This window comes from Staurois parvus, unplaced genomic scaffold (genome assembly GCF_062004578.1).
Source record: "Staurois parvus isolate SC_StPar_1 unplaced genomic scaffold, SC_StPar_1.0 ptg000029l, whole genome shotgun sequence".
NCBI lineage: Eukaryota > Metazoa > Chordata > Amphibia > Anura > Ranidae > Staurois > Staurois parvus.
Window position 1 is genome coordinate 11,486,068 of NW_028317825.1, and position 22,455 is coordinate 11,508,522.

The 22,455-nt window shown below is 40.4% G+C and overlaps 1 protein-coding gene across 3 annotated transcripts in view; it reads left to right on the forward strand.

Annotated features, from left to right (window-relative positions):
- Nucleotides 1-22,455, forward strand: part of INPP5K (inositol polyphosphate-5-phosphatase K) — a 75,673-nt gene that overhangs the window by 43,816 nt on the left and 9,402 nt on the right. For 2 of the 3 annotated variants that reach the window (XM_089657915.1, XM_089657926.1), the window contains 6 exons: nt 4,157-4,266; nt 4,350-4,376; nt 12,430-12,622; nt 13,818-13,955; nt 17,716-17,799; nt 19,340-19,444. In XM_089657915.1, the coding sequence (XP_089514041.1) occupies nt 4,157-4,266; nt 4,350-4,376; nt 12,430-12,622; nt 13,818-13,955; nt 17,716-17,799; nt 19,340-19,444 (657 nt within the window). The remainder of the gene's footprint in view (nt 1-4,156; nt 4,267-4,349; nt 4,377-12,429; nt 12,623-13,817; nt 13,956-17,715; nt 17,800-19,339; nt 19,445-22,455) is intronic. The other variant, XM_089657923.1, reaches the window with a different exon arrangement.

Sequence of the window (22,455 nt, forward strand, 5' to 3'; positions counted from 1 at the left end):
CTTTTTCTGTTAGTTTCTCATTGGCTTGGTGTCTAGGGTCTCCCGGAATACGTATTTTCGTTTGATTGTATATATTTTGAGGTACCTTGAGGCCTCCTTTTTGGAAGTTTTGCATGACAAGAAGTCAATGAAAATTTCTCCAATGGGAAACAGATGGCAAAGATTAAAAAAAATTTAGAATGCGAAAAGTGTTTTTTATTTTCTACTTTTAACAGACAGATTATGGCTGAGGAGACCTTCAGTAGGCGGTTGTTCAGGTAACCTGTGACCTGAATGCCCTGGGTTTGTAAAAGAGACAAAAGAGAGGCAGACATGTTTGTGAACACTCAAGATGTAGAGGAGAGCCTGAATGTGTTTTGCTGTGGGAGACCAACACATTCTACCAAAGTGTTGTGATGGGAAGGTTGACATGTGTAGATAGGCATCTCAAAGGTCTATTGATGCCAAAAATTCCACTTGCTTTAGAAATGCAGTGACAGATCTTGTTGATTCCCTCTGAAATTTTAGTACAAAGCTTAAACTGTTTAGACATTTTAAGTCCATGATTTGGCGGATGCCCCCATTTGGTTTTGGGACTGAGTAGGTTCCAATTGAAACCTTGAAAGTATTTTTCTAAAGGAACTGGTGCAACCACTCCTTGTGCCTAAACTTTGTGCAAGGCAGTCATTAAATATGCTTTCTTTTGATCTGAAGCAGATAGATTGGAAGGTGAGAAGAGGAGTTAGAAACTTTATTTAGTACCACTTTGAAATAACAAATTGCATGTCTTGGAAGCTGAAATTGCATGTCCAGCATGTCTTGGAAGCAGACTGGCACAAACACCAGCAAATGTCCACCTACTCCTAAAATTGGGAGTTCTCCTTCATAGGAGGGCTTCAGGGTGGGCTTGGGTCCAGGGTTTGCAACAAAAGGATATGCTAAAGCCGGCCATATACTGGTCAAATTCCGAAAGAAGTTTCTTTTAAAAATCTTTTCTAAGAATTTTCGTTTGAATTTCGCAGTGGGTCACAGAAACGGATGATTTTTTACGTGACCATCGAATTTGAGTGTTCGGGCATGTTGGAATTTTTTTTAAAAATGAACGAATTTCAAATCAATGAAGGGAGAATCGTGCAAGAAACATAAAGCTGTGACCTGGAAAGAAAATTCTTGGCCACGAAAATTCTTTTCCATAGCAACATTAGAAAATTGAAGCTTGGTTGGTTGAATTTCGAAATCAATGGTGGCACCATCGGATTACAAAATGCACTAAATTTACAATTTTCTAAAGAAAATTCATTCAGAATTCGACCCATGTATCCTTGGTTTGGAAGTAGATGTCTGGGAAGGGTGAAAAGAACTCCTTCAAGAACAAGTATTATCCGTAGGAATAGGAGACTCAAGCTCCCTCTTGTGGGGGGAAAAAGCCCCTTTTTGCTGCAGTGATGTTCTTGATGAAATTTATCAAGGGATTTGCAAAAAAAAAGACGTATAGCATCAAAAGGCATGTGCAGAAGCACAAGAAGGTTTAGCAGACCAAACTTTTAGCCACTAAATCCTGTACATAAGTACAAATGAGAGTCATTCTAGAGACTTGACAGATCATTCTCTAGAGTGGCAGCACAAAACAACAATGTTGATGGCATCAGCTGCAATTGTTCCAAGCAATAGTCTGGCCAAGGGACATAGCAGCAATAGCTGTTTGCAAGGCTGGGTCTGCAAGGGCAAATAAGGTCTTTAAGAGGGTTTAAAATGCCTATCAACAGAATCCTTTAAAAGAGGAAACATCCTTGTAAACTGAAATGTTAAATCTTTAGTGATTGTGTTTTGTCTACATTGAAGACTGTTGACTGAGAGCAGTGGCGAGCTGCTGGAAGAGGGTTTGGTGGGTTAATTCAAGTTATGCTCAGCCAATATGTTAGTAATAGGTACCAGCTACTAATGTCCTCCCCTTCTCCTGCAGCCTTCAAGCCATTAGTTACAGAACACCACATGGTGAATCGCAAAACATTGTAGGCCAGCTTTGCACAGTGGCCGGTACACACCAAGGATAACCCGTCTGAAAAACAGCTGGATAGCCCAGGGCATAAGTAGTTAAATCTTGATAGAAGTTTCAGAATTTTTTTTTTTTTTTTTAGAACTGGTCCATCACAAGACACTGAAAGAAAGGAAAAAAAAAACACTGGAGTTTCCAGGAGTGGACAGGGTTATATGGTATGCTCTGGAGGCAGCCCAGGCAAGTTTTCTAGCAGTGTTCAATCACCTGAAGGTAGCGGCATATATAGTTAGGTCCATTAATATTTGGACACAGGCACAATTTTCATACTTTTTTATCTCTGTATGCCACCAGAATGAATTAAAACAAAACCTTCCAAATGAATTTGAAGTGCAGACTTTCAGCTTTAATTCAAGGGGTTGACCATAAATATCAAGTACAAATTTTAGGAACTGCAACCATTTTTATACACAGTCCCTCCATTTTCAGTGGCTCAAATGTAATTGGACAAATGAATATAGTCCTAAATAAAATGTTCATTTTTAATATTTTGTTGAGAATCTTTTACTGACAATGACTGCCTGAAGTCTGGAAACCATGGACATTACCAAGGACTGGGTTTCCTCCTTTCTGATGCTTTGCCAGGCTCTAACTGCAGCTGTCTTCAGTTGTTTTTTGTTTTTGGGTCTGTCTGCCTTTTTAGTTTTGCCTTCAGCAAGTGAAATGCATGCTCAATTGGGTTGAGATCAGGTGATTGACTCGGCCATTGCAGAATATTCCACTTATTTTCCTTCAAAAGCTCCTGGGGTGCTTTTGCAGTGTGTTTTGGATCATTGTCCATGTGTACTGTGAAGCGCCATCCAATCAAGTTTGCTGCATTTGGCTGAATCTGGGCTGACAGTATATCTCTAAACACTGCAGAATTCATCCGGCTGCTTCTGTCTTCTGTCACATCACTAAACACCAATGACCCAGTGCCACTGGAAGCCATGCATACCCATGCCATCACACTGCCTACAGATGACTTTGGATCATGAGCTGTTCCAAGCCTTCTCCACACTTTTTTTTTCTTCCCATCATTCTGGTACAGATTAATCTTCGTTTCATCCGTCCAAAGAATGCTTTTCCAGAACTGGTCTGGCTTTTTTAGATAATTTTTGGCAAAGTCTAATCTGGCTTTTCTATTCTTCAGGCTTCTGATTGGTTTACGCCTTGTGGTGAACCCTCTGTATTTGCCGTTGTGAAGTCTTCTCTTGATTGTAGACTTTGGTAATGATACGCCCACCTCCTGCAGAGTGTCCTTCACTTGTCTGGATGTTGTGAATGGGTTTTTCTTTACCATAGTGAGGATCCTGCGATCATCCACCACTGTTGGCTTCCGTGACGTCCATGCCTTTTTATGTTGCTGAGCTCTCCAGTGCGTTCTTCTTTCCTCAGAATGTACCAAACTGTTGATTTGGCCACTCCTAATGTTGCTGCTATCTTTCTGATGGATTTGTTTTGTTTTTTGATGGCCTCTTTCACTTGCATGGACAGCTCCTTTGAATGCATGATGTAGGTTCACTGCAATAGATTCCAAATGCAAATACCACACTTAGAATCAACTTGAGATCTTTTACCTGCTTAATTGATGAAGAAATAATGGAGTAGCCATTACCTGGCCATGAAATGGCCTTTGATTTAATTGCCCAATTACTTTTGGTCCCTTGAAAAAGGGGGGATGGCTAATCTTAAGAGCTGTAATTCCTAAACCCGTCCTCCAATTTGGATGTACATACCCTCAAATTAAACCTGAGAGTGTGCACTTTCAGCCCATATCCATTATATAACTATAGCTTGAATATGTTTTGGTAAATACATGAAAAATCTAAAATTGTGCCTGTGTCCAAATATATATATGGACCGGACTGTATGTACATTTGTTGGGAAGTTTCTAATTTATTGTCCAATTTGTTCTAAGGTCATTACGCTAGCATCATTACCCATGATCTAAGAATACACGTCCTGTACAATTAAGATAGTACAGTTATCCTCTAAATAAGTTTGTGTGAGTATTATCACACAGTTTGGGTTTTTTATTTGTGTGTTTTCATTGAATTACAATTATTTTCAGTGTACTTTATAGAGTTTTCTTGCATTGGCTTCATTCCACTGATGCTGTTTTTTTTTACTACTTTACAGTTAAATATGGCCAAGAAAAAAGAACGGTTTCTGCAAGGTTTTATGGAAGGTCCTTTAAAATTTAAGCCTACATACAAATTTGATCTGAACTCAGATGTGTATGATACAAGGTAAAATTAGAGGTGATGTAGACCTCTGAAAATAATATACATAATTACTTTTGTTGTTACTCATTTATATCTTTTATTTCTAGATGGAAGAAGTCACTGTTTGGATTTAAGTAAGAGTAAAGCATTTTGTATCACTAAACCTAGTTGTAGCGGTTACTAACATATGAAAATCTATAGAATATTGACATATTCAAACATTCACTGTATTTCCCATGTAGATTCTGTAAATAAATCATATTAGACATACATGTTTAGCACTGGCATAGATGGAAATTTAATGTTGGTTTAATACATACAGCATTGTCTTTTTTGTTATCTAGTAGTAGTCTTGTACCATGCCATTGATTAATGCAAAAAGTTTGGTGTTTAAGTGATACCCTTTATTGTCTAACTTCAAACAGACCTGCACTGTATCTGAGCACGACAGACCAAAATGAATGTTTCGGTTTGCCCCAGGAATACAGTATTTTTTCATTTTTGTTGTCATTGAAACTAAATACAATGACTTGATATGTCCTTAGGGAAGTGTAGTTTCTCCACAGAGCAGAGAGGAGACTTGTCCATGGTTCTAAATGTAGCTGCATAAACACCATCTTTTCACCATGCTTGAGTCTCAGTTCCATTTACTTTGTCCTTTTTTTTTTTTTAAGTCATCTGATCTGTAGGAAATTGCTAGGTATTTGAGCTAATATTTACTACCTTTTTATTAAATGACAGGTTTTTTTTTATTAAGATTTATGTTTTTACCCCAGGACTTATTTATAGCTGGCAGCAGTTAAAAGGGAAATGCTGTTATGTATTAAATTAGCAGAATATGTCATGGACCTTTTAAGGTGACGATATATATACATTCTAAACATTTACTATGTTTCCATTAAGAAAACCCTGGCATGAAACCATACTCATTGCATTACTCTGTTTACGTCCTGCGAGTGCTGCTCAAATCAAGGTGATTTCATGCTCTGAGCTCAGTGGATTTCTTAGTACAGGTCAATGGAAGAGAATGTATCAGATGTAGGGGAGACTAGAAATATTTACTGGGTACAGCATGACTGTGACATGTAGTAAGCAAGGATGAAATGCTAGGCTCTTATTAGCATCCTCTACTTTCTCAATACATTGCTATGAAAACTACATCAAAAAGTGTTCAACAGTGCTCACCATGTATCATTTCCATGCTGCATTGAGGAGGGATTATCTCACCAGACTCCTGGATAAGCAAGCTAGATCAAACAGGAGGTTATGACCTGCATCCATTCTGTTCAAAACCAAGTATTCTGTATTGGGTGGAGTTGTTCTTCATAATATACCGATCAGCCATGGCTTTATGACTATCCACCTAATAATGAGTAGGTCCCCCTTTTGTCGCAGGCATGGACTACACCAGACCGCTGACGGAATACTGTACTATCTGGCACTAAGCAGTCAGTGGCAGATGTTTTAAGAACTGTAAATTGCGAGGTGAGTTCTCCATGGATCAGACTTTTTCCAGCACATCCCACAGATGCTCAATGGATTGAGATCTGGAGAATTTGGAGACCAAGTAAACACTTGCTGTTTTGTTCCTCTAACCATTCTTGAAGTGTAGACTGCAGGCCACATTATCCTGCTTAAAGAGGCATCTGCCATCAGGGATTACTGTTTCCATGAAGTTGTGTACTTGGTCAGTAAACATGTTTAGGTAGGTGGTACATGTCAAGTAACATCCATATGAATGGCAGATCTCATGGTTTCCCAACAGAACAAGGCATCACATTTCCTGTTAGCTTGCCTTCTTCTTACAGTTGTGACCAAAATTATTCAACCCCCACTGAAATTGAGTGTTTTGGCCAGTTTGACATTGCTTTTGATCATTCAGTCATCTTGCTTACATTTACATTAAAGAGGCACTTGTAGGTCAGACAAATATAACATAACAGTTATAATGAAATAACCACAAATGTCTTTTCTGTGCTCACAGCATTATCAGTTTTATTCAACCCCCAAGTGACATTCAATCTTAGTACTTAGTACAGCATCCTTTTACAGTTATAACAGCTTTTAAACGTGAAGCATAGCTTGACACAAGTGTCTTGCAGCGATCTACGGGTATCTTCGCCCATTCTTCATGGGCAAAGGCCTCCAGTTCAGTCACATTCTTAGGCTTGCGCACTGCAACTGCTTTCTTTAAGTCCCACCAGAGGTTCTCAATCGGATTTAAGTCTGGTGACTGCGATGGCCACTCCAAAATGTTCCAGCCTTTCCTCTGCAACCATGCTCTAGTGGACTTGGAGGTATGCTTGGGATCATTGTCCTGTTGAAAGGTCCAACGTCTCCCAAGCCTCAGGTGTGTGACGGACTGCATCACGTTTCCATCCAATATCTCCTGGTACTGAAGAGAATTCATGGTACCTTGCACACGCTGAAGCTTCCCTGTACCTGCAGAAGCAAAACAGCCCCAAAGCATGATTGACCCTCCACCATGCTTCACAGTAGGCAAGGTGTTCTTTTCATCATAGGCCTTGTTCTTCCTCCTCCAAACATAGCGTTGATCCATGGGCCCAAACAGTTCTAATTTTGTTTCATCAGTCCACAGAACACTATCCCACAACTTTTGTGGTTTGTCCACATGGCTTTTGGCATACTGCAGTCGACTCTTCTTATTCTTTGGAGACAGCAAGGGGGTACGCCTGGGAGTTCTGGCACGGAGGCCTTCATTACGCAGTGTGCGTCTTATTGTCTGGGCTGAAACTTCTGTACCCACATCTGACAAATCTTTTCTCAGTTCCTCAGCAGTCACACGGGGACTTCTCTCCACTCTACGCTTCAGGTAGCGCACAGCAGTCGAAGTCAGCATCTTCTTTCTGCCACGACCAGGTAGCGTTTCAACAGTGCCCTTTGCCTTGAATTTGCGAATGATGCTTCCTAAGGTGTCTCTTGGTATGTTTAACATCTTTGCAATCTTCTTATAGCCATTGCCCTTCCTGTGAAGAGAAATCACCTCTTCTCTTGTCTTCCTGGACCATTCTCTTGCCTTCACCATGTTTGTAACCACACCAGTAAATGTCTAGAAGGAGCTGAGTATCACAGTCATTTTAAAGCTGCCTAATTGGTGCTTATTATGCTTGATTGCTGCTCGGTGACATCCACAGGTGTTTTCAATACCTGATGGAAAGCACCTGTATGAACCTCTGTTCTTCAGAGTGGTAGTCTTTAAGGGGTTGAATAATTGTGGCAATGAAGAAACCACATAAGAACCATTTACTACTGTATTACATAAACAATTGATGTCATTTTAGTTGCATTTGGGTAGTTACAACGTCCTTGTAGGATTTGATTCTGAATACAATTCCAAATGTACACTATAGTCCCTAAACCCCTTTACAGCATTGGGGGTTGAATAATTTTGGTCACAACTGTATAATGTATCCTGGTGCCATCTTTTCCCTAAGTAAACGACATATATGCACCCGGCCATCGTGATGTAAAATACAAAGTGATTCATCAGTCCAGGCCTCCTTCTTATGCTTTTCAGTCAAGTTCTGATGCTTTTGTGCTCATTGTAGGCGCTTTTGGCTGTTAACACGGATCAGAATGGACAACATGACGGTCTGCAGCCCCATACACAACAAACTGCAATGCCCATTTTTCTGCTTTCAGTACATCTACTTCAGGAACAGCATGTTTACTGGTTGCTTAATATATCCCACTTACTTGTAGATGCTATTGTAACGTGATAATCAGTGTTATTCACTTAGTCATTGGTCATAAAGTTATGGCTGAACGGTGTAAATGCCATAGAGCAGGAGTAATGGTGGTAGATTTTCATGCCAGAACTTAATGGGAAGTGAGGACAGGTAAATGCATGTCTGATATGCTTGTATGTGGTTAAACTGATCAGGCCCTGCCTTCTTTAACATGCAGTCTTGTACCATGGGCAGCTGCCTGTTTACCTCCCATTTGTTTTTCCAAACATATCCTTATCGCTATTTAAAACTAACCCACTATTTGTGTGTTTCTAGGGTAAGGTTTGATTATTATACAGTTGATTTGACTGATAAAGTATTTTCACAGGCTGGTATCAGAGCCCTCTACCCCAATCACACAGTGAGGCCAATAAGACTATGATACAAAGTTGTTATTGGCTATACATGACTCTATTTAGAAGTGATACAATCAATTACAGTGATAGTGTAGTAGCTTGTCTTTATAAGCATGTTCCTGACTGCCCACAAAAGTAGCATACCCCAGAAGTCGATCCGGCTATACCTCCATGATCATAGGGCATGTCTTCAAATCACATTAACCAGAATGCTGTTTGCATTGTTTAGGCTGCTGCTGCTACGGTGCTCAGACAGTGCTGGGAACACCACAAATAACATATGCATGTTTTTTTGCATCGAGCAATAAAAAAGCACTTCCAGACATCAGAAATGCCAATCATCACACATATAGATCTCTGTGGTCACTGTGGAATAATCCCTATTTATGAGTTCAAAAGGGAGCAGTCCCTGTATCTTGCATTGTCTGCATTCAGGCTGTGGCTAAATCAGGGATAAATATTACAGCATTTTGAGTAGGCAAGCCATAGATGAATCCATTTTCTTTCCTTCCGCCATAGAAAATTGCTCGATTTCCCCACAACACAGTCAGTCAGGGGGGCTTCATGGCTGGTAGAACATAATGGTTACTGCTAGCGGTCGTAGCCACAGATGGTAATCACATGCTAAAAATACGACATGCTGGTTGTACTGAAATCGATCAATGGATCGACTTGGGTACAATCAGCCTGCCCAAGGGTTGATCGAATCGTAGCCGATACCTGCTGAGATGCGATCTGTCTATGGCCGGCTTTAGTATGGGCAGATCTCTTAGCAGGATTTATTGCAAATCTAAATGATAACTCCTGACTAATTTATGTGGCACATGTCATTTCTTTCATTTCATAAACAATACTGTTTGCAAGCCTAGACCTTTTAAAAGACAAGTTTGGAATTTTTTTTTTTTTTTTGTAATTATACATACCTAGGTTAATCGATGCTGCACTTGCCCCCCCCCCCCCCCAGCTCTTAGGCTAAGAACTGAGAAATCAGACACTGCTGATCGTTCAGTTCTCCCTGCCGCTCTGAGCTGAGACTGTCAGTCACCGCTGTCTGTTCTGTTACAATTGAACGCTGGGCTGTGTTGGTGGTGGGAGCTGCTTGCTCAGGCTCTTGTTGGATTGCTGAGAGCCTGAGCCAGGTGTCGGTCCAGGCTCGTGGGTGGATCCGAACTATATGGTCGCAATCTTTCCCCAGCCTGGACCAGCTGATTGGTGTCAGCCGACTGCGGACTTTAGCCTACTGTAGGCTGAAAACTGGTCACAGGAGTGCAGAATGAACTGCACTCCTATGATCCACAGGATAGGTAAAGCCAAACCAGCTTTGGCTGTACTTCTCCTTTAACCTCCTTAGCGGTTTTCCCGAGTGTAGCTCGGGGTAAAATGTCAGTACCAAGAGCGGTAACCCCGAGCTACACTCGGGTTTACCCTGCGGCGTTGCTCAGGGGGTCCCTGCAGCACTTACCTTGTCCTTCGCTCCCGCGATGTGTCCCCTGTAGTGCCCCGGCCATCTCCTCCGGCCGATGCCGGCATCCGGCTTCCGTGTTCCAGTCCCTGTGACGTCAGGACATACGGGCGCCGGAACCGGCGGGAAATTTGAAATTTTTTAAAAATGTCATTTTTGCTGTTTCAATGCATTTCACATATATTTTGTCCCTACTGCTTTGTCCAGTGCCCTGCCTGCATTTTGACTGTTCTTTCTGCCTGGAAACTTAGAAAAGTCCATGGCGTCCAAAAACGTCCCTTTACGGCAAAAGCGGTTTTAGAACAGCGATAGTAAATCAGAACCACTTGCAGAAACGAGTGATAATGATTCGTGGGGAAATTCGTCATCAGACACTGAAAACGATTTTGCGACTTTGCTCAGCGATGTGCGAATTTGCCTCTGTATTTCAAATTTCAGTGTTTTTGGTTTGATTATAATATTGAATTAAATTTATTATATTATTTTTTATGATTATTTATTAAATTCTAATTTATGATTTCGTGTTTCAAGTTTTATCATATCCGGAATGTTTACTAGACTCTTGTTCGGACAGATTTTTAGTGAGTTATTCCTAAAAATTACAGGCCTACAATAAAAAACTACATGTTTCCATGCAAAAAAATGGTACCGCTTTCAGCACAAAAAATTGGAACGAATCATACCGTCAAGGAGGTTAAGGCAACCTGTTATTTTGTTAACATATAAAATAAACAAATTCGTGCAGCTCCTTCCTATTAGTCCTCATGCACACTGGATGTTTTTACAGCGGCTGTGTTTGGTTTTGACGCTTTTTTCCGCAGCCAGTAAACTCCCCAGCATGTTATCCTATGTGTCCATGCACACACAGACTGTAATCAACATTTTTTGGCTGAAAAAAACCCCAAGGACTAGTGGGTTTCTAGAGGAGTTTTTTAGCTGTAAAAACACCCCAATGCTGAAAAACACAGTAAAACGCTGCAAAGCAGCATTTGTGGAGGGTTTTTTGACCAAAAAAAAAATGTCTTTTGGTTAAAAAAAACTGATAAAAAACACAAACATGGGAAAACACTGCTAATGCAAAAACGCTGAAAAACTCTCGTTTTTAACGTGATTTTACATAGCGAACGTTACCAGCGTTATTAAAACGCCCAGTGTGCATGGAGCCTTAATATACACCACTTACAATCCTAATCCCAAACCTAAAAATTCATAAATATACACAAATTGACAAAAAGAGCATGTGCAAAATAGTGAATATATAAAGTCCCATATATCTTGATACTCCTTTGCTCTTTCACCACTTCATAACGTCATGAGGCATAAACCAGTGTTCCTCCACCAATACCCAGATTGAGCTCTCCCCTGGAGCTTTTTGACCTCACATTATACAATGCTTTGGTCACACCATGCTTGTGTCCTCTCAAAGAGTCTGGATAGAATGAGGCTTCCCCTGGTGACACTCCTTGTCCCACCGCAGACTTAGTCTTGTGTCTCCTTCTCCTCCTCCTTCCAATGGTCCATTTAAAAAAACGGAATAGGCTATATTGAATATGGCCAAAATTGTAGCTTTTCAAATATGTCAATATATTTGGGAAAAATATATATTTTTTAAAATCTATTTCAAATATATTTTTCTTCCATATGTTGTGGATCTGTATGTGTTAATAAAATTTTATTTTGCCACTATCCCCTTAAAACATAAAGAATGCCATTTCTGGATGTTAAGGAGTAGTGGTTGCCTGCTGGAAGGTGTTAGGAGTGGACTACTACATAGACTCTGGCAGCAGCACATATATATTTTTCTAAGATTTTTTTTTATTTTTAGCTGCACAGGGGTGATATTGCACTTTAGGATCTCTTTGCTACTACTTACTTGAACCTAGTTTAAAATGTGTCACTGCATAATGTTTATTTTCCCTACGCTATTGTATTGCACTTCTTCAAATTAAAAATGTAAAAAAAAAACCAAAAACGGAATAGGCTGAAATAGTGCTTTATCGTTTATAACACTTCATTTAAAATAAGATAAAATATGCCACTCACAAGATATTGGTGCTAGATTGCACCAGATATAAACCGCATAACCGCAATACACTTCCTCCGTAGTCCTTCTTCTGATCTCGTGTTGCGCCGTGACGTCAGCTAGCCCCTCCCCATTTTTCGCTTGGTTGCTCGCAGGATTATCATACACAATATTACAAACATATATATTATTGCTGAAGGGCAAAGTTTGCAAATACTTGTCTTACAAATCATTTTGTGAGCAGTTGGGGAGCATCCCACAATTTGTGCCCAGATGAGCCTGAGCTCTGCCATAACTAAAGACCATCTGACAATTTAAAAAAAAAAAAAAAAAGTACTGTTATTTCCTGCCGGTGCACTGGTATTTGCTTGTATGAGGGCCACAGCTCCAGGTTGTATCTAAATTCCATGTCTATGAGGAGCATGAAAAAGCAATGCATGGTGGTTCTGATCTCCGTTTACGATCATGAAAAAAATCTTCAATTGTTCAGTTTATGACTGAGTGCCACTAGTATTAAATTGTCATCAACGTGTTTGGATTGATCATGGTTTGTCTAGACACCTTGATGTATCCTGAACAATGTGTTTTATTTTCTAGTGGGAAAAAACGAAAACCAGCCTGGACAGATCGCATTCTTTGGAAGTTAAAGGAGGTTTCAGAAAGTGAACAAGAAGAATCTGCTGGCTCTGAATTTGAGCATATCTTAAAAGTTCATTTAGAAAAATATACAAGCCACATGAGCTACGGTATCAGTGACCACAAACCAGTGACAGGCACTTTCACTTTGCAGGTAATTAACAGGAACCATTTTTTCTATATTGGCCAATGTTATTGAATGTTAACTGGTAGCTACAAATGAAAAGTCAGACATTGTCCACAATCTCCTGCCCCTATCACTCTCCAATGTGACTTTAAATATTACCAATTTTCTCCTGTCCTTTCTTTATATGTAAAAAGTAATGTTTTTACCCTTACATGCAGCGTTTAATTTGTAACATAGTCATTAACTGCACTATTAAATGCAGCTAGAAAAAGTACCTAAACCTGCACTCAGACTGGGGGACATAGACAGTCTGATATGCTGTAATGAACACATTCCACATGTTGACAGGAGAAGTGAGTAGAGGGATAAACTCACAAATATTCTGCAACTCCTTCACTGTCCAGAAAGGCCTGAGAGCAGGGAGGTCACCAACCTTGTTTTTTTCTACCTAGCAGAGCTGTGTAAATCTCAAGCATGGATGGACATGAATACAAATGTGTTTTTTTTTTTTTTTTTGGCAGTAAAAATGCTCCCATATTTGTTTCTTAGCTGAGCATTCCATTATTGGTGAAAAGCAGGTCTATGATTTTACTGAACAGCCAAAGGCAGATTTCAAATGGAAATGAGGATTTTTTTTTTTACAGGAAAAACTGGGTATTTGGAGGAATCTGTCAAAGCTAGAAGAAAGCAAATGCATTTATATTGCATTGATCACTGAACGCTTAAAATCTGCTACTAAAACCAGCTATAGATTTATTTTGCTACTTTTTGGTTTGACCTTTTGAAATTGAATTTGTCAGCAGTCCTTTTCTTTATACTTTGCATGTGTTTAGGGGACAACTTAGGCCTGGTGCACACATTAAGTTGTGTTTTTTTTTTTTTTTTTTGTGTTTTTTTAAATCCAGTGGGCTGAATGGAAAAAAAAACTGAGGGATCACTGTACTAAACAAGTGATGTCAATACAGCGATCTCTCCTACTGTGCCTTTGTGTTCTGACAGGGGGACTACCCCCTTGCCAGCTAAAGCCAATGGCTACAAGCACTGATTTCAGCATGTCTCTTTGACAGAAGCCAGTCCTTAGACCGGCTTCTTTTGAAAAGACGGTTGTACACTTGCTCTGAATATCAGCTGGTTCCTGCTGTACCGGCCAATATTCAGACCATGTGCACCCAGCTTTAGCTGAAAGGGAAACTTATTTATCTTTTACACTTGACTTTTACAGATGAGGCCTCTTGTTCTTGAACCTCCAGTGACTCTGAGAGCGGAGGGAGAATGGAATGCTGACCACGACTCTCTCATTAGCTATTCTGTGAGCAAGGATTTTCCCAGTAGCACCTGGGATTGGATTGGTCTTTACAGGGTATGTAAGAAAAATGTTTTAGAATTTTGAAATTGAGTACATGTACAAATAATCATATTTACAGATGTTGGATTTCAATACACCTTGACAAGGTAAAGATGTTCTCCAAGCTGCGCTGGGACCGGTGAGTTGGGTTGGTTTGGGATAATTCACCCCCTTTCTTCCCCAGGCCAATTTTGCGCTGTCACACTTTGAATGCCAATTACTCATGCAGCGCTGTACCTAAAATAAAATTTTCTATCATTTTTTTAAACCGATTTCTTCTAGTGATACTTAATTATCACTATATAAAAAACATGTAGTGCAGCACTAAAGTAATATTTGTAATATACAATATGAATGGTCACTATACGTAAAAAATGATTACGGCATGTGAATATGGATAATGTCCATGTAACCATCTATACGGAAGAGTGGTAAATGTCCCCACAATAGTGAAAATTATTCCAAAATTAAATTCAACAGGTGTATCGATAGGTGACTTCTCTTAATCCCAGTGAGAACTGTAATCCGGTGACGTGTGGGAAGAAATGATAAGATTGCACACTCACCAGAGGCGCAATATAAATGCACATTTAAGTCAGATATGCCCGATGTCCCCTCTGTTCTGGGAAAGGTGCAGCCTGGAATGGACTGCCACTTCTATAACTTCTAGAGGTCCCCTTAAGGTCTGTGGTGAGGGTCTGCAACAGGTGTCTCTCCTCTGGGCCCTGGGATGGTCACCTTGGGTTCCTGGGGGATTACGTGCAGAGGCGCAATATAAATGCGCATTTAAGTCAGATATGCCAGAGGTCCCCTCTTGGTGATGTTAGTTGTAAGATTGAAAAGAATACGAGAACTCACTAGAGGAATTCTTCATGAAGTTGGGAAAAACACAAAGCCATTCTGGATCTGACAAGCACAGACAAGCTATCTTCACGGCCATACAAGAACGTACAGATCAGGAAGCTACGATCTGATAGGGCTGATTCCTATCAGATCGTAGCTTCCTGATCTGTATTACAAATATTATTTTAGCGCTGCACTACATGTTTTTATATAGTGATAATTAAGTATCACCAAAAGAAATCGGTTTTATAGAAGGTTATATGGTTTCCCTGTTAGTGTTCTAGCCGCTTTTTCAATTTTAAGCACTCGCTGAACCTGAATTTTTACATTCACTTAATTATCACTGTTTTTCTCTCTAATTTATTTTTGTTTTAACATTTTTCATATAAATAATCTACCTTCATAAATTTAGGCCATAATGTATTCTGCTACATTTCTTTGGTTAAAAATAACCCAAATCCGTGTACAATATTTAGTACTGATGGCCCATTTTAATTTCTTAAGTCCTTTAAATGCCAGGACAGTACAAAAGACCCCTTTTTAGAGAGTATACAGTCCAAGGTATTTAGTAAGAGGCATGGTGAGTTTTTTGACGTTGTGATTTCTTTTTTTGTCACAATTTTCTTTTCACATACAGTTACCAGAACACTACAGCATTGTGTATGACTGCTGTGGTGGTAATCGGGGATACTGACTGGTGACAGTATGGACACAGCAGGTGACAGATTGCGCCACAGTGTGGCCCGTGACTGGAAGGACGTCATATGTTGACCACCCCGGATGGGAGAGCTCCTGCTCTCGGCCATCATTTAACTATAGGCTGGGCAGGAAGTGGTTAAGCTCAGGTCTGGTTTTACTTTAAAGGGTTAGTTAATGTTTTCATCTTTTCTGAAAAAGTTAACTAACACTCTGCATCCTCCACACCTCCCAGTCCCCGCTGTACTTGCCTCCATGGGTGATTAGCTCTTCTTCTCTCTATGTCTGTAGGGCTGCTAGGACAGATCAGAGAGATTCTGATTGCTCAACCCCCCACTTGACCATGACCACTTTGACTGGGGGTCTGCAACCAGTAGATCTCAGCCAGGTGAGCGGTAGATCGTGGTCTGGGCTTGCTGACACCCCATCTCAGAGCATCAAACAGAGTGCAACACAGAGAGACTACTTGAAAAGTTGCAGCTGTAGTAGGGAGCAGGAGCCTCTGCAGTGCTGGCTCCTGTCCCATGCGGAGTGATACCAACTCCACTTCTTATCTCGGCTAGCTGTCTCCAAAGTGGTGTCAGGAGCAGGAAAGAAGAGATTGTGAGGTCAGTGTGAAGCAATACACTGGGCATAATAATATAGGGCTGCTTTCACACTGATGTGCTACGGTTTACCTACACCGTGGCTTTCCTGCGGGTTTGCTGGGCTTAGCCATAGACTTCTATTATATCCTGCGGGTTTGGTGCACCTTTTTGAAAGCACACCAAAACTCCTGAACACAGGAGTTTTGTTGTGGATTTAGAAAGTGCGCCACACCTGCAGGATATAATACAAGGTGGTATCAAAAAGTTTCAAGACTAGTTTTGTGACACACCAACAGATGGCAGCTCGCACAGTCACAAGGAGCACCGACCTTCATAAGTGAGTTTGCTAAAAGACATTGTCCTGTCTACATCAGGAGCTGTGCAACTGGTGCTATTCTGATCACGTGTGTTACCACATGTGCTATACAATCATGGACAGCAAGTTAGAACAAATGGCAAACATGAAGTTCTACGTGAAACTGGGCAGATCTGCCACTTTGACATGATTCGGCAAGTTTACAGTAATGCTGCAATGAGTTGTTCAAGAAGTTTTGAGTGGCACATGCACTTCAAGAGCAGAAGAATATCCTGGAAGATGAGAGATCAGGGAGACCTTCAACGAGCTCAGCACACTAAAATGTCCTCTTCCCGAAGATGAAGATCCAGCTCAAAGGTCACCATTTTGACAACATTGCGGAAATACATCAATTTTCCCAGCGATCCAAGTGTGTTTTTACAGGTGATGAAGAGGCGATATGTTGCCTCCCCACCACCTGATTTAAACCCATGTTTGCTATGCAAAGCACACGATTGCGACACGGTAGTACGGCAATTAGAGGTTTAAATCAGATGTAGGTAGGTGACACTGGTGATCTTTGATTTCTTCGATGATGCTCAGGTAGATCTCCACCTCTTTAAGGTTGCCTACCCCTGACTTTGACCAATTAGAATCACTCTGATCCGTGATCCACCCAAGAAACCCTATAGAAAGAAGGGAAAGAAGAGTGAGGTTTCAAATTCCTGGACCGATACAGGCACAGTTATTCAACCATGGTGGTAAGTGCAGTGGGGGATCTGGGGGGGAGGGTGTTTTAAGGTGAATACACACTTCAACAGATTAAACAGCTAGTTATTGGCAACCTAATGATGAAGTTGAAAGAAAGATACACAACCCATCAAGGTAGAAATCCAATCTGATGTGTCACTTTGCGTAGGTACAAATGTCTGAATTTTGAAGTTAAGAATCAAGGTGTTATGCAATGCATGAGTGTATGTGCATACATTTAGCTTTGTGTGCAGAGCCTTGTGTTGCCAGTGACTGATCCTTTCCTGCTCTCTATGGAGGTAATCATTTTATTTGGCATTCACTACATTGTATGTTACCCTTGTCAGTGAGAAAATTTGTGTCCGGCTGCCCTGGTCCTCGTGATGGTAAAAATTGCTTGAGAAACTACAAACCTAGGCCTATCCAAGAGTTACTTGCCTGGTTGTGAACTGAAAAACCAGGAATATGCGTAGTAATAATAAAAGACATATGCGTTTTGGGTTTTCATCTCTCTCCTCAATGTCTTAAAATAGTTTTGCAACTTTTTTCAAAGCAAAATTTCTGTAGCGGATTTTGTAGTTAAACTATTTTTTTATTTAACTAGGTTGGATTTCGACATACAAATGATTATGTCACTTACGCCTGGGTTAAAGATGATGAAATCTCCTTTAGCAAAGATTGTAACCAGGTGAGAGTATTTCGTTGAATGTTGTACTTTGTATATTTTCACATATAGTTCACATCTTGGTAAGTGTGGAAACATCAGTCACTGTTGTCTCCTTATTCAGCTGACCTTTTATTCTAAAGTCCCTCACCTTGTAGTTCAGAGTCCTGTTCTCCTGCAGATTTCACTTTATCACAAATCCCCAAAACAAGGGCTTTATTATTTTAGAATAGTGATTGGAGCCATGCACATAGACTCAGCAGAAGCCCTCCTTGCCCAAGACCTTTAAATAATCAACTTTGAAGCTTTGTTCAAGGGACCTTATGAAGGCCTTTTCATTTCGCTGTCAAATTCCTTTTCACAGCTGGAATCCCACTCACCAGAAAACCTCAGTTATGCATTGAAAACATTTTTGGAGAACTTCAAATTTCACTTAAGATCTAAAGAGTGATGTTATAGAGAACTGTATAATTTCAAATCATATGACAACTGGATTTTACAATGTAGCATTTGTCTTTTCTCACTAAACAAAGTATAGTATAAAAGAGTGCAGGCTTTATTACCACAAGAAGACTGGTTGTTTAAAGGAACATGCCTATAAAACCATGACCTTTTTACTATGCTGAACTTGTCCTTGTAATATAAAATGTAATATTTTTAGTTGACCATGAAGAAATAATAAATATTACACAGGGGCCATCCAATTTTAATTTACTAGTGTGCTCAAAACTCATTAAATAAACATATACATATATATTGAGTGCTGTGTGGTTATCCTGTAAGTATTGTGGGATCATTTAAATGGTATCTAAACTGGAGAATAAAAATGTTATATATTGCAGCTTACCAGTCTTTGGATATCATGGCTGCATTCATTTCTATTCTTCAGGTTAAGAACATTTTCAGCAAGTACAGAAAAGACATGCTTATCAAGAATTTCTGTGCCATTGTCACTTCCTGCGAGCTGCACTAAAAGCACAATGTTATCTTCCTTATGTAAACTACTAATCTCTCCAACCCCATGTAATACAAAAAAATCTGGGCAGATGTTAGAAATCCTGCCTAAATGACAACCAAGGCTTCCTCCATAGAGGCAGTGTAGCAGTGAGCCATCTAGGAACAGGAAGTGTGTTATTTGGAAGTTTACCAGATGCAAATAAAACAAAAAAAGCTAGAAAAAAAGAACACTGATGTTTAGTTTTGGGTTTAGATACCCTTTAAGCAAAAGTCTATGTTGGAAAAAGATCCAGTAGTTCCATATTTTATTAGATGCGATTTTGAAATGTTCACCAGCATGAGTTTGCTTTCAAACAAAGTTGCATCCGAGATTTAGAAGGCAATTTACGTATGACTGATACACTTGTTCATTTTGTGATATTTATATTGTAAGCTCCACGAGCAGGGCCCTCATATTCCTTCTGTACTGGAATGTATTGTAATTGTAATGTCTCCCTTATATTGTAAAGCGCTGCGCAAACTGTTGGCGCTATATAAATCCTGTATAATAATAATACTAATAATATTCATGAGATTCTTTTAATTTCAGTGTTCATTTATCTTCTAGGTTTACATTAGCGCTGATGAGATTCCTCTTGATGGGGGTGAATTTGTTTTGTGCTACTCCTGTCACAATTTGCAGTGTTTGGCTGGTATTAGTGAGCCCTTTCAGGTACACAACTTAACTGTTTGTGGAAATCATCATACCTAATAATGTGTACATTGACCATTTCAGTAAAATGATGGGAAGAACACAGGGGAGGTGTAATGCAAAGCAGCCAATCAGCAGGCAGCTTTTTTTCAGCTGATGATTCATTTTGCTGACACACATTTATCTATTGTACTTTATTTAATCTATGTTTGTCCACATTTGCAGTCTGTGACGCTTCATCATTCCATTATATGTAAAACCATTACCTCCCTTACCATTTATTTATTTATTTTTTGAGGTCTATGAGATTAATCTGTACACAAAAGAACCTGTTGACTCACAGAACAAAATGATTGCTGGGATCTTCCTATAGTGACTATAAAGTGCATCTGCTTTAGATTCCCATCCACTACAGCTGAATGGCAGCTATTTTGAATGCCCCACACTCAGGCACTTTTTGTGATGGAGCTCACCTCCCCCCTCGCACACATTCCTGTTTGTCAAATGGTGGTTCAGGGTTAAAGAAAAGTGTGGAGCGGGAAAGTTCTGCCACTACCTGGAATAGTTGTAGGTCTTATTCAGCATGGCTGGCATTCAGCTATAGCAGATGTGAATGAGAGATGCTGCAGAGTCATAAAATGATAGATGTGCAGCAAAATTAAATGTGCACATGGGAAGCATGTTCTATTTTTTTTTTAGAATTTTCCACTAACTGTACTTTTTTTTTTAGTAGTAGATGTCATAGTATAACACATACCTGTTTGTACAAGCAAGTGAAATAACCTGTACTAAATGTACTGCCTGAACAGGAATGCAGGGGTTGTTTGCTATATACACCCCACAGACTTTCCTTAGGCAAGCCATACATGATACCCCCCATCCACACATTCAATGCAGATAGGGGAATCACTCCTACTGAGCTATTGTAGTCTGACAGCCTAAGCCTTCACCACTAGTAGGATACAATGAGCAGTGTTGCTGGCTATAGCCAGTGGCACTGATCTTTTGAGAAATCCCAACAAGCTACTTGTACACAATCATTTTTTTGGTTATCACAAGGGATGAACAACATCCCCTGTGGTATACTCTAGCAGTGACATGTCCTCTTTATGGAGAGATCTGGGGTCTGTGCTTTTCACAGGCTAGTACCGGTCCATTTACCTTACTCCAAAACCGGAAGTGAAAAAATGCTTGCTGCTTCTGTTTTCTTAGACCAAAGAGATGATTGTGGAAGTTCCAGACCTCGGTCATCTCTATGGTCAGGCTTCAGTTGCAGGCTCCCCAGTGGGACAGGAGAGCTCGGGAAGGCAGCGGGAGGGGGGCACCCCCTTCTGCTGCCTGTAAACGCGATCCAGCAGCTAATTAGCTGCTAGGATCACTTTTACATTAAAACCCATTGCCAGCTGCAAAAAAAAAGATGCCCATGATAATGCCTGTAGCTGTGGGCATAATCCTGGTATAATCCCTTCAACCTGGCAACATATGGGTACATCACTGAGGCTGAAGTGGTTCAAGGTGGTGTTTTTCACCCTTAAAGTCACATTTTTATTTGGCCTTTTTCTTTGTTTCTCTGCAATTTACAGGAATGTGGTGTTGACTCTATCCACCAAAATACCTTATGTGTGTGTGTGTGTACACACACACACAGTGAGGAACAGAAGTAGTGTAACACCCTGCGATTTTGCAAGTTCTCCCACTTAAAAATCATGGAGGGGTCTGAAATTCACATTGTAGGTGCATTCCCACTCTGAGAGAAAGAATTGGAAAAAAAAAAAAAATCAGGAAATTACATTGTGTTATTTTTAAAGAATTTATTTGTCTTGCACTGCTGAACATAAGTATTTGAACATCTGAGAAAATCAGTGTTAATATTTGGTACAGAAGCCTTTGTTTGCAATTACAGAGATCAAACGTTTCCTGTAGTTCTTGACCAGGTTTGCACACACTGCAACAGGGATTTTGGCCCACTCCTCCACAGAGATCTCCTCTAGATCTGTCAGGTTTCGGGGGTGTCGCTGAGCAACACGGAGTTTCAGCTCCCTCCAAAGATGTTCTATTGGATTTAGGTCTGGAGATTGGCTAGGCCACTCCAGAACCTTGATATGCTTCTTATGGAGCCACTCCTTGGTTATCCTGGCTGTGTGCTTCGGGTCGTTGTCATGTTTGAGGACCCAGCCACGACCCATCTTCAGTGCTCTGACTGAGGGAAGGAGGTTGTTGCTCAAAATCTCACAATAAATGGCCCCATTCATCCTCTCCTTAATACAGTGCAGTCGTCCTGTCCCCTTCACAGAAAAGCACCCCCAAAGCATGATGTTACCACCCCCATGCTTCACAGTAGGGATGGTGTTCTTGAGATGAAACTCATCCTTCTTTTTCCTCCAAAGACGATGAGTGAAGTTTAGACCAAAAAGTTCTACTTTGGTCTCATCTGACCACATGACTTTCTCCCATGCCTCCTCTGGATCATCCAGATGGTCATTGGCAAACTTCAGACGGGCCTGGACATGTGATGACTTGAGCAGGGGAACCTTCCGTGCAATGCATGATTTGAAACCATGACGGTGTAGTGTTCTACCGACAGTGACGTTTGAAACTGTGGTCCCAGCTCTCTTCATGTCATTGTCCAGCTCCTTCCTTGTAGTTCTGGGCTGATTCCTCACCTTTCTTATCATCAGTGATACCCCACGAGGTGAGATCTTGCATGGAGCCCCAGTCCGAGGGAGACTGACAGTCGTCTTTAGCCTCTTCCATTTTCTAACAATTGCTCCAACAGTTGATCTATTTTCACCAAGCTGCTTGGAAATTGCCCCATAGCCCTTTCCAGCCTTGTGGAGGTCCACAATTTTGTCTCTGGTGTCTTTTGACAGCTCTTTCGTCTTGCCCATGGTAGTAGTTGGCGTCTGACTGACTGTGGGGTGGACAGGTGTCTTTAACCTCCCTGGCGGTATGATTATTTCAGATTTTTGGTGCTGAAAGCGGTACCATTTTTTTGCATGGAAATATGTATTTTTTTTATTGTAGGCTGTAAT